The sequence below is a fragment of the Terrapene carolina genome, unplaced genomic scaffold, assembly GCF_002925995.2.
Source record: "Terrapene carolina triunguis isolate 2854851 unplaced genomic scaffold, T_m_triunguis-2.0 Scaffold192, whole genome shotgun sequence".
Lineage (NCBI taxonomy): Eukaryota > Metazoa > Chordata > Testudines > Emydidae > Terrapene > Terrapene triunguis.
Window position 1 is genome coordinate 7,580,163 of NW_020664543.1, and position 13,098 is coordinate 7,593,260.

At 38.0% G+C, this 13,098-nt stretch overlaps 1 protein-coding gene across 2 annotated transcripts in view; it reads right to left on the bottom strand.

The window, feature by feature from the left end:
• Window positions 1-3,457: 3,457 nt before the first annotated feature.
• The window catches only part of HELZ (helicase with zinc finger), a 140,357-nt gene continuing 130,716 nt past the window's right edge, over window positions 3,458-13,098 (bottom strand). For both annotated transcript variants that reach the window (XM_026654401.1, XM_026654400.1), the window contains exons 30-31: window positions 10,855-11,107; window positions 3,458-4,885 (exon numbers count right to left, since the gene is read on the bottom strand). In XM_026654401.1, coding sequence (XP_026510186.1) covers window positions 4,554-4,885; window positions 10,855-11,107 — 585 coding nt within the window. In that variant the 3' untranslated portion in view covers window positions 3,458-4,553. The remainder of the gene's footprint in view (window positions 4,886-10,854; window positions 11,108-13,098) is intronic.

Consider the following 13,098-nt stretch of genomic DNA (forward strand, 5'->3'; position numbering starts at 1 on the left):
CTTCAGTAACTCAGTCAGAGGTTAGGGGCTATTAGAGGAGTGGGTGGGTGAAGTTCTGTAGCCTAGGATGTGCAGGAAGTCAGACTAAATGATCGTGATGGTCCATTCTGGCTTTAAAGTCTATGGGTAGGTCTACACTTACCCGGTAGTTCGGCGGCGAGCGATTGAACTTCTGGGTTCGACTTATCGCGTCTTGTCTGGACGCGATAAGTCGAACTCGGAAGTGCTCGCCGTCGACTGCGGTACTCCTGCTCGGCGAGAGGAGTACCGCGGAGTCGACGGGGGAGCCTGCCTGCCGCGTCTGGACCGAGGTAAGTTCGAACTAAGGTACTTTGAACTTCAGCTACGTTATTCACGTAGCTGAAGTTGCGTACCTTAGTTCGAATTAGGGGGTTAGTGTAGACCTGCCCTATGAGTAGCAGGAAAAATCAGGACAAGCCGTGGATGGGTGAACTCATACCCAGTATTGTAATGAAATTTACCAAGGACAATGAGTTAAAATACTGTAACATTAATACCAGAGAACTGATTTCAGGAACCATCCTGTTTCAGAGTTATTTCTAGCCTCACATGTTAGAGAGCAGGATTTCTCACTGGTTCTTTTTTCTGATCTAAGACGACCAAGATAAAGGCTTGTAAGCTCTCTGCAAAATGAATCCTTAAAATACGGAAGAAAAATCTACCAACTACATTGTTAAATAATGTCTTTTTTAAAGAGCAGCAGCTGTTACTGTTAGACAGTAACCTTAAATTAAGTGATTTACCTTATAGTTCCAATAATTTACTCTGAAGTTCTCTCTCAATTCCACAGTGTGCAACTAGCTCCTCATGTAGCAAAGAGACACAAATTCCCATGAGAGTAGGATATTTTGCTCATGAAATCAATTTAAAAAAAAATCAAAACCAGAACCTTTTCTTGAAATTAAACGCAGTCTTTTAGTTTAGAGCCAGATCCTATGGTCCTTATTGAGGCAAAATGCCCATGGGCCATACTGGGAGTCTCTCTCAAGTAAGGAGCACAAGATTTGACTGTAACTACAATGTTAAGGTTGGTATTTTAGCTGTGAAAAAGTCAAGGGCCAGATCTACGGCTGGTCCAATGCTCTTTGGAGTAAATGGATGTTGCAAATGATCGTCTATTGTATAATTCAGCTTGCCTGAGTGGCAAGATGGTCTCCTTGTGCATTCCTGTCTGTGTGTGACTCCACGGTAAGACTGATAGTGCTTTAGGAATTCACACTTGTTACTGGGCTGATGAAATCTCATGATTGAACATGCAACCAATTTGGGGTGTTTGCTCTGCTTTTTGAGTCTGCCCTGAGGTTGGCACTCACCGTCGTGAGCCACTCCAGACAGTGTGGCAGTTAGCAGGATTCACCTATCACAGGTCAACCGCATTTGCAGATCATAACCCAACGCAGCTAAAAGTTTAAATTTGATATTGAGAGTTTTTAAAGGTTAAAGATTAGTCCCAATGAGTGAATCGCCGTCATATGAGGGTCTTGACACAAAAGACCTTGAAAAGTTATGTAAAGATAGGGGAATATCCCATGAAATGAAAACCTCAGATCAGGAACTGAGAACTTTGTTCATAAACTTTAACCCAGCGTCCAAGGACGCTGCTGACCCAGACACTGCAATGAAACTGGTCCTACTGCAGCACTTGGCACTCACACTGTGAGCCACTCCAGACAGCATGACACTGGGCATGCTCGGTGTTAGAGTTGTTTGAAATTATTTAGAAATTCAGGAGAAAACTAAAATAAAAATTCAGGATTTTTTTTTAAAACTCCCCCCCCACCCCCCCATTTCACCCCCCCCCCCCCCCCATTTCTCCCACCCCCAAACCAGCGCTACTCAATCTGATATTTTCAAGTAGCTATAACTCTGTGGGATTTGAAGAAATTAGGTATAAAAGGCCTCACTCAGGACAGTACAAGCCACATGTGCCATTTTAAAACAAATCTTTTTTTGGGAAACAAATTAACCAAAACAGTATAAAACATAGTTTAAAGCATGAATTTAGAATGCTGCTACTGTAGTTATAATAGCAATATGACAGTTTTAATAAATGTGGTGGGATGCAAACACCTTCTCCTTATCTATTTCACAGATAGCAGTCAATTAGAAAGTGCTGTTTATTAGTTAAATATTCAAATATGGTAAACAGAATCAAGATTGCTCCATATAAACGAGTGACTTTGAGACCCCTGAAATGACAGTGCCAACTCGGCAAAGTGAAGTGCATTTGAGCCCCATCTAACTTTTTGTCATAGTCTCTTGCATATTACCAGGAACTGTCCACAGGACATTCAGACATACAGATTTTCTCCCAGACCTTGTCAGCCAGCTGTTCAGCTAGTGTAAATTGGCTTAGCTCCACTGAAATACATGGGTGTATTGATGATTTCCACCAAGCTGAGGATCTGGCCCTTGTAAATTCCCATGGACCTATTTCTGCAGTCCTCAACTGAGCAAATGCCCAATGAAGTCAATGGCAGTTTTGCTTGATTAAGGGTCACAGAATTTGGCCCCATCTCATTCTGGATCCTCTTGATCTGGTGCTATACATCAAATTGCTAAGCGGTATTTGGAAGTGTCTTTCCATGCATCCCCTGACATCTTTTGTTTGGTTTTATATAGTAAGACACAGATTAACTAGTTATGCATGGTCTTCTTTAAAGCAGGAAAAGTAGATTTTCAGCTAAGTTTCTGAACCACGAACCCAGCAAAGATTTATAGTAACCATTCAAACCTCTGTGGTGTATTGAATTTAAATGAGTCTTTTTATGTAAAGACTCACAGCTTACAACCCAAAGTCAAACACAAATAAATTTATTATAACCAGAACAAAAATCTGATTGAATACAGCAGCAAGCACTGCTCATCAGCACAGTCTCTCACGGACAGCTGTAAAAGTCTGGAATTAACCCTTATGCTTTCCAAGTAGGGGGTGGAAGAGAAGATGTGCAATTCCAATGAGAAACACGAAGTTAAAGCCCCCACACAACTCTGAAATTGTAATTCTGACATCTAATGGAGGAATATTGTAAATCAATCAATCCCAGTCTTGTGAAAAATCAATTATGTCCCAGATTTAAAGAGATCTCTTGAAGTGTAGAAGGCGGACTACCACCTCCGGAGAAGCTATAAAGATACACCCCTTCCATTTCAAAATTATGAACAATGTGCAAGACCAGAATTCCTAACGGATAAATTTTATCCTTAGAGCTTTTGTCCAAAGATTTCTCTTTCATCTTTACACACTCTGTAGAATTCTCTTTCTATATGTTGTCCTAAAGGACTAGGTTTGTGGAGATCTTGAGTAGAACTCATAGATAAACAAGTTGGAGATCATTTTAGTCCCAAAGAAATTTAGATAAATTTGGATACAGCTTTCACAAACATTAAATCTCTTCTTTAATGATGTTCCTCAAACAAAACAGTTAGCAAAATATTTGAATTTCTTTGTATAATGTCACATTTTAATGTAAACATCAAATAATGTACCAAAAGTTTTACTGGAAGAAAAAAAAAACCCAGAAAAAAAAATAAACAAAACAAAAAAACCTTAAAGCGGCACAATTCTTTATCTTTATACCACTGGCGAAGGGGAGAAAAAAGCCAGATTACAAACATTTACACATGCATAGTGGAAAAAAAACAAAAAACCAAGTATTTTACTAAATTCACGCATTTTTTTTAAAATAGTTAATAAATCTACTAAGCACCAACATACCTAAAAATTTATTTTCAGCTTCATGATTCATTTAAAAAACCTATCAAATTAACCTTTCAAACAAGCTTAAATTAGTAGCTTGTCCAAAAATAAAATGTAGAGCATTTTTTTAAGTATACCAATGCTTTTTATCTGAATGTTTCCAAACAATGGCAAGTGTCCGCAAAGAATGCCTTTACTTTACCCTACAGTGGATGGAGAATACAATACCACATCATACAGAATCTAAAACTATAAAAGTCTCAGAATGCAGCATCCCTTCACAAAAAAGCTGATAAAACTGAAAGTATTTATAAGATGCTGCACCTTTATTTAAAAAAAAAAATTAAATGAATTTAAGCAGAAATAACATACATTTTTACATTAACTGGCCATTTCTGGTACAGAAACCCAGCACAGTATGCTAATGTTATTGAATAAATGTAATTGCTACTTACAATTTCTTTTTAAATACAATTTAGACAAACTTTTTTTTTATTTTTATTTTTTTTAAAGTTGCACAGTTAACCTCTTAGCTGCTAGCTTAATGCAACACATTGGTAACATTACACAAATTAAAAAATAATGTGTGTGTGTGTGTGTGTGTGTGTGTGTTCTACATAAAAGCTTTCAAAATTCCGACCCACATCAAAAAATGCAAAATAATGGAATATAATTAAAAAATTAGTTGCAAGTCTAGCAGCAAAGCAATTAAGTGAGGATATATTTACTAATATAAACAAAGGGAATAGTTGCAACTACAGGTGAAGCCCCAACTATCTTAGATCTACTGACACAAATAGAAATTAAATTCTCTCTAAAAAAAATAATCTGATTATTTAAAATAGGAGTAAAAGCCATTGCTACCTGATGAACTACCTAGGCTAAGTTCCTGAAACAAAGACAAAGGGTCACTATTCTTTTTTGCCTGCTCAGGAGGAGGTTTGGGCTTTGGCGGAGCCCGCAGAGCACTTGCGTAGGACATGGCAGGCTTGTTCCCGCCAGCATTCTGCTGGCTGTTGCTGTTTGATTCGACGATCTGCTTGTTGGGCATAAGGGGTGGGAACTGGCCGAGATGCTGAAGCATGTTGTAGTTGAAGGAATTGGACAGCTGTATGTTTTCAGCTTTCAGGTGATCCTCTGGGGGTTTGACTGTCTTCGGTGGAGCTGGAAACAGAACAAATAAAGCCGGTTTAACTAAATAGCCTTCATAAGTGAAATCCATTTGCTGATGCCCTCATACACAATGATAAACTGACATCCAGATACTGCAGAACCTCAATATGAAGTTAAAATGACAGAAGGCTTGAGATGAATATCAGATTTCTTCAGGGCCTCTTTTCAAATGATTCTAGCTTCACACTTTTTTTCCATTAGTCCTCTCTTTTGTACAAGCAAATAAACCCATATAAGCCTCACTACATCCACATCTGTAGGAGACAGAGGGACTAATCCCATTGGGAGTAAGGACTGAGTAAAAACTGAGTGGGAATGTAAGGATTTAGACCCTACAGATTATGTACCCGAACTGAAAAAATCTGACACAAATAACTTCAGCATAAATGTGAATACTGAAAAGGTGCTGCTAGTTCGAAAATCAGGTAAAAATAAGATTTTAGTACCTATCCTTCATAGATTTACCATGAGCCAATCTGATTCCAATGATGGCTCCATCCTGCAAAGCGCTGAGTTTTCTGGACTCAATCCAGTTTAAGCACTTGCTTAACTTTAATAGCAGCCAGTGGGGCAACTTGCATGCTTAAAGTCATGCACCTGCTTAAGTGCCTTACTGGATCGAGGTCAGAGCACACAGTATTTCCCAGGATTGAGCCCTGAGAGAACATTACTTTTTTCTTACAGATTTCCAATTGGTTTAGAAGACCTCTTTTCATGTCACACATCTTCAATGTAGTTGTGTCAATTTCACACCTGTAACATGCCAGGGGCTGATCACACATTTCTCTGGTTCCTTCTTTTGGAAATTCTTTATAGATCAATTACACTAATTCTCCAGTTGCAGCTTTAGATTCCCTCTGTGCAGGAACAAAAAACTTGGGTTGAATTCTACCTTGAGTAACATAGGCAATAGCATTACAAAGTGTAACTGAAGGCAGAATTTAAGATGAAGGCATTCAGTACTAGTATTTCTATGTGTGTGTTTTTTAAGTAAGATGACATTTTAGAAACAAAAAATAAAATAAGACATTTCAATTTAAGTGGAAGCTAAAGAATATTTCCTGATGGCCTAAAGCCCAGTATCTTGCAAACAGTCATACAATGAATTCTGAGCATGCGAATAATCTCAGTGTCTGGCACAGTGAAGTTCTGCTCCATGACTTGGGCTCCGAGCACTATGGTAATTCAAATATTATGATTTATTAATACTCATGTACTTTAACTTAACATGCGCATAAGTATTTGCAGGACAGGGCCTAACAGCATAATTTAATGATATGTGGGGAAATGTGGGTCTCCTTTTTCTCCCATTTTGCAAAATTATTCACTACTATTAGCTAACTCTTATCCTGAAAACAAAGATATTAAAAATGAGGAATTATGCGTGAGCATAATAGGTCAGATATAAATATATCTTACTGTAAAATATATTCTATATTTCAAAGTTGGGTACGTTTTACAATGATACAATATTTTGTTATACCAGGGTATGGTAAACCAAATCACTGCTTTAGATATTCAAAATAATTGAGACTCCTTGTTTTAAAAGGAAAGGGTTAACTCATTTGCTGTACAGACGCTCCTCGAGTTACATAAACCTGAGGTATGCAAATCTGAGTTTACGGAAAAAGTTCCGTAAGCTAGGAATAGGAGGTTTTTTTGTTTGGTTGGTTCGTTTTTTTGGTGTAATGGTCGGAGATACGTTTCTGACTTACGCAACATTCGAGTTACGCAAGGCGTTCCGGAACGGAACGCTTGCGTAAGTCGGGGAGCGTCTGTACTGTTAAATGAATCATCCAGAATGAAATATTTGTGAACAAAAATTAGGGTCTTTTATATTCCATCACTCGTGTGAGTGGATATCAGATTGTCTTGTCTGAGTGGCCATCACATACACTTAAAACACTACTGAAAGTGAGAAGCAGAGACAACAACATACTGTTGGAACAAGGTGAATATTGAGAGCTGCCCAACTTACGGTCAAAATGATTTAATAAGAGACTACATTAGTCAAAAAGCTGTACCTCACAATTAATCTTTCCAGTTTTTGACTAAAATAGTCTCTTATTAAATGACATTGGCTTAATATTATTACCTATTTTAGGCAATGTTTGTACCAAGACCCAGAAATTATTTCTGTTTTATGAGCGCTGGCATTTGTAAAAGCCCCTTTTACAGGGCAATTAAGCAGTGGCAATTATTTTCCTTTTGTATTACACGGTTATAATTTTCCTACTCAAGGCACCACAAGTCACAGAGTGTTGCCATGCACTGGGAAACAGTGTCTGCCTTTCACCCAGAGAATTACTAAACAGATTATATTTCACTGTTTCCCAAGTTTGTAAGATGGCTTCGGATCCTTTGCTGTGATGAGTACTATACAAATAAGATATTTTCATAGCAACAAATCCCTTTAAAAACACCGTGAATGATCTTGCAGATCTGATCTGTTGTATAGCATAACTTATGCATATGGTGTGATTTAAAAGGATGCCCAATCACCATTTGTTTTCAATCTACTGTGTTATTTTAAACTTATTTTTGTAACTTGCATAATTTTAACCGGTGCAAGACATTACTTTCTAACCAAATCATGTTTGCGATAGTTCCCCCTTTAAGGGCACAGTACTATAGTACAAGTGCTACTGTTTAGGGACCTCTATATTAGTGCTTTTATCTTCAGTCAAAAGGAAACCAATTTCCTAATCTTGCTGTACACAGGTCTAGTGTGATGAACGGCAGGAGAGAGATCACTTGATCATTGCCTGTTAGGTTCACACCCTCTGAAGGACCTGGCATTGGCCACTGTCGGTAGACAGGATACTGGGCTGGATGGACCTTTGCTCTGACCCAGTTCAGCCACTCTTATGTTCTCATGAGCTAGCACCCAGAGGTAAATGATACAATCCATAAACACTGCATGGTAAGGCCATAGCTTCTATATCATCAGGAAAAGCTGGTTACATTGTCAGTAAACTTAATTCTGTGCTATAAGGTCAGAATGCCTTGGCTCTTACATACCAAGGGAGGATGTATTTATTTGTGTGCCACAAGACACATTTCACATTCGCCCAATGTTACCTTATAAGGTCAAAGAAGTTGTTTCCCAATCAGTTTTATATGTAGGAGAGAAAGCCTGGGTTAACTATTAGGAAAAACTATTATAAGAACAGGTAGGCAAGGCAACAGTCTGCTAAGGAAGGAGAAGCTGTGAAATCAGTAGGAGAGACATTCAGGACTGAACAAGTCACCCATCTTCTATCAGTTATTCACACTGATCCTGCCATGATGCCCAGGGTGGACTAGCTGACCCATTAGAGAAAAGATGCTTCATGTTGGGACCTATGCTAACTCAAACGCTCTTTATCCAATGAGACAAATCTCCCAGGGTGGGGAGTGTATTTCACTTTCCTTCTCATTTCATAGCTTAAACAGGCTAAAATTAAAATTGACAGCATTGTACATAACACATTCACAAACTGAAACTCAGACTTCTGATGCAACCCAACTAATTACTGATGTTTTAGACTGAATGCACTCTTGTTAATTGATATGTTCTTGCTCCATATTTAACTCCTCCTGCAACTATAAGAAAACTGTGCTTTAAAGCGACGAGGATGAAACTGCTCTCAAGTGAATTTTCTGAATCCTAATGAAGTATCTTACTTTTAGCTGGGGAATTCTGCTGCTGTTTTCCAGGAGCTAAGAAAACTCAGCCTTTTATTTGGAGGATAATGATATAAATGAAATCTAAATAATGCTGGTGATGGGAGGTGGGCATATTTTGTAATTGTTTCCTTCTTTAAAAATTAAATGTTAATTTAATGAGTTGAGTATACAAAAACACCAGTGCAGGATGATTATCGAGTACAAAGAAATAAGTACACAGATCAGCATCATATTAGAAAGGCCACAGACACCTCCTGAACAGGTGTGTTTTTAACAGAAAGTTTGACAGACAGACAGACAGAAAGAACAGACAGGACAGACAGGGTTACTAAGCTTACAAAGAGGAAGCAATGTAAGATTAAAGAGAGGCCAGATAACTTGCATGAGGGCCCCAGGTGAGAATGAACTGTAAAAAAGGCACCCAATGCAGAAAGAAATACGTAATAAATACCACTGATAACAACTTAACCTATGCTCAGTCTATCAAAAAAAAAGTCATATGCAGCAGAATGTATGTCAAGCCTCTCAAACAGCCTAATCACTAACCACTAGTACCACGATGGAGAGTTAAGATTGGACTAGAATTACCAGGCCTGAAAACTATAAACACAGAAAAACTTAGAAGACCTCAAAAGTGGATTGCGTTTCTTTACATTAGGTGTTACACATGATAAATTTATGTGTGTGTGTGTATTTATTTATTCATTCATAAAAATGGCTTCCATGCCCAAGGATGGAAACATGTTTGTATCAAATACTGATGCTAGTCTAACTTGCCCAACTGGCCTTAGGATTTATCCGTTGGTAGCAATAGATATGTGAGGTACATTTTATATATCCCTATTTCCTTGGAGGATTTTGTTTAGAGCCTTACTCTCAACGTTTACACGAAATCAATGAAATGTGATACATATTGATCCCAACATAGTCTAGCGGGAATTTCAGAGCTTTCATTGCATCAGCAAACCAAAAAGCCTAGAGCAACATCAGATCTGGATGCCACTGTGGTAAGAGAGAATACAGTGAACTTGGTGCCTTATTTTTCCAGTGCAAAAAGGAATATCAATATTTTAAAGGATGTGCCCTAAACATGCAAAGGCACAACCCTGACGCTAACAATGCTGCAGTAACAGACGGTATAATATTTCCAAGACTGTTTTGGAATATCAATATTTTAGCACACTGAAAATGTAAAATGCATGAGAGGAAAGTAATTCTAAAGCACTGCAGTATGAGGTTTTTTTGTTCACTCTCTGCTGACTTTTCTTTTTATACATATGCCATTAATTTAAAACACCTTAGTAACTAGTGCACCATGAAACTGAAGGGAAGCAGAAACTGCATGACACTGCTGGTTTTAAGAAGTTGACCAAATACAAATAGGTCTTTTAAAGATAATAAACAGTGGCTATCAATAAGAGTTGTTAATACTTAAATTAGTACAGAAAGTTCAGGTACATTAATACTGATAAAACTTAAAAAAAAAAAAAAGATAGCTTGTTTTTTATGTGAAATAAGTGTGGAGAAAAAGTGCCACACTGGCAGACTTGTTATTTGCAAAGTAGCAGAGTAAGATTCCCTACGCTGCCCCAGCTCTGTTCTGGAGTTACCACTTCTAGCAGTGAAAAACTAGTTCGGTGTCCATGCTAAATCAGTCTCCACTAAGACTGCCAGCAAGGAAGCCAGTTTCAAGTGTGATTCTTCTGTGATGTACCCATGTCTATCTGTCAATGTGCTACTATGGCCTATATCGCTGATGTGTTTAAGCATGTGAGTTCACTAGGAAATGCACTGAGATCTCCAACTCAATTCCTATAGATCACCGTCAAAATCTGAGATGGTGACAGTAACAGGAACCACGGCTTTAAGGTGAAACAACATATCTCACACCACACCGCTTTTGTCACCAGGTCCTCTTAAGCACAAGCTGGCTGAACTTGAATCAACGGAGGAGAATGTTTGAACTTAGTAAGATTTCTGGAAGAGAGTGGAGCTATTTGGAGGAAATGCTTCACAGCATTCACTTCTCAGTCACCTGCAGCAGACCAACCTGCTAACTACCTGAGACAACAGTATATGAAAATATGAATATTGTTGTGCACAACAATTAAAAACCAAAATAATGAACCCTTCAGAAATATTTTGCCTAAATTCACTTCAAATCTCTGCAGACAATACACATACGTTGTGAAGAGCAGCTAAGCCTCATTTAGAGTTTGTCACTCCAGCCCAAGCAGTTCACCCCAGTAAGGCAAGTGGAGGGATTTAGAAAAAAAACAAACACTACTTACCTAACAGTTCTCTGGGTGGTACTGCTCTGTTGGATCCGTTGCATGGAATGTTCTGATATGGGGCAGATGCGGTGGAGTTTACCCACAACTCAGGCGATGAATAGTTGAAAGAAGACTGGTTACTATGGTCCTGAAGCTCTTTACACTGACCAAGATTGTCTTGAGGAGTGTTAAAATCTTCAGAACAAGCCTGGACTGAACTAGAGGAAATTCTTCTTTGGTACAACGGCCTGCCTGGTCCTCTTGGTTCATACTGCATTAAAAAACAAAAAAAAAAAGAAGTTCTTTAATTCACTGGCACGCGTTATGGCAATTTCCCCCCTACATCTCTCTTATAAATGTGAAAGTGCCTTCAAACACTGAAAAAATCTTAAGAAATTCCCGCTAGTAATGATAAAGACTGTTAATGATAAAGAGCAACAATAACTTAAAGCATGTACAAAGAGGGTATAGAGTTTACGGTTGAGATTTCTTGATTTGTAAATACTTGATATCTCAATCTTAACGTTAGTTTTCTTTTGCACAGTATCTCTCTATAAACACGCAAATTTAGTCTCCAACGGGTTAAATAAGGGAGAGGGGCATTTACATGAACAAGTGAAAATGCTCAATTACAACGCATAGAAAATAACTGTCAGGGTTGACCTCTGATTTCTACTATAACACATGAATGACTGCATACCAGGATTTGGGCAAGTATGAGGTAATATTTATATGCTGGTCTTTGCATGAAAATATGCACACAGAGAACAAATGCTTTGGAGAACTGTTTGTTATCAAGGGGAATAATGCAAAGAATTTTATTTGAAAACACAGAAAAGACTTGCTTCCACTGATCTTGCAGGCAGTGTAGATGAAAAAGCCAGGAGATGCATTAACCCCTTGATACCAATAGTTGAGATTTAAGGACGCTCTAAATGCTTGGGCAATTCAGGGCAGACACCCTCTGTTACGGTTTAATGCAAAAGATAAAGTTGAAGCAATGCAGAAATTATGGTCACAACTGAGTGAAAGAAAAGGGAGAGCCTTATTTTGCTTTAAGGTGGACTCTAATGATCATTTGGGGAAAGACAGGTGTCCCACAGTTAGTTACCCTTCTCTGCTGGTGTGAACTTGTCTAAACAAGGCAAAGGTAAAGTTACTTCTAGATGAGGGCAGAGCAAACATAGTGTGAAAGTGGAGATTTCTGCAGGGGACAAATATGAACCGAGAAAGGCACAAGGTCAAAAACTGTTTTGAAATCCAGGCACCTTGTTTCACATTTCCTGGTAAGAAAGCCCCATTTTGAGTAGAGATGCAGAGAGCATTTGAGCAGAGACGCTGCACACGGAGATGAAAAAACAGCTTTAAATAATTAGCCTGATATTACTATATTCCACCCCAAACAATCAGTACTAAAAGACCAATAAGATTCAATGACTGCTATCACAATAGTAAGTAGAATAATACTAAGTATATAATAGAAAAGCATGAAAATACTAACAATTTTATTTATAAAGCTGAAATTATAACAAATGAAATAAATCTTAAAATACAAACAGAACACCTGACTGCAAGCAATTTGAGGCAAGGACTGTCATTTTCTATGTGACTGTACAGTGCCCTATCTAACTGGCCTCCAGGCACTACCACAATTCAAATGTTAAAAAAATACCGGTAGTAATATAAAAAGTCAAATAAGAAGACTGCACAGAAAAAGGGGGAGTGGAGGGAAGTATGCATAGAGTGACAGAGATTAAGGACCTAATATTTAAAGGGACATTTGCTGGCATATAAAGGGAGACCAGGTAAATAACTGTGTGTGCAAATATATGGTCTTGACTGAAGCCATTTTGATCTAACTACTGTATCTGATTTGCAGGGAAGAGTAGCTGTGTTTTAAGAACCAGGCTCTATCTCTGAAATATGTATAAAACATATTTAGTTTTCACAAGCTTTTTGTAAATGGAGAGACAATGACCTGAGGCAGATATTGGAGAATAACTGATCATTAGAGACAACTTATTGTAAAATTCTTTGATTGTTAAAAAGAGTAAGATGGTCTTGAAGGGAAGTTTTCTTCCAAAGCCTCCTGTGGCTATAGCTTTTGGGACACAGGATTTTCTCTGATTTGCTTAAAAAAAACCAACAAAAAACAAACAAACAAAAAACCCACACCCCGCTGTTTTTTTAAAAAAAGGTTTTTCCTTTCTGTCATATTTTTATTCCATAAAATGTAGTATTGTAGCACACTGAAACATATTG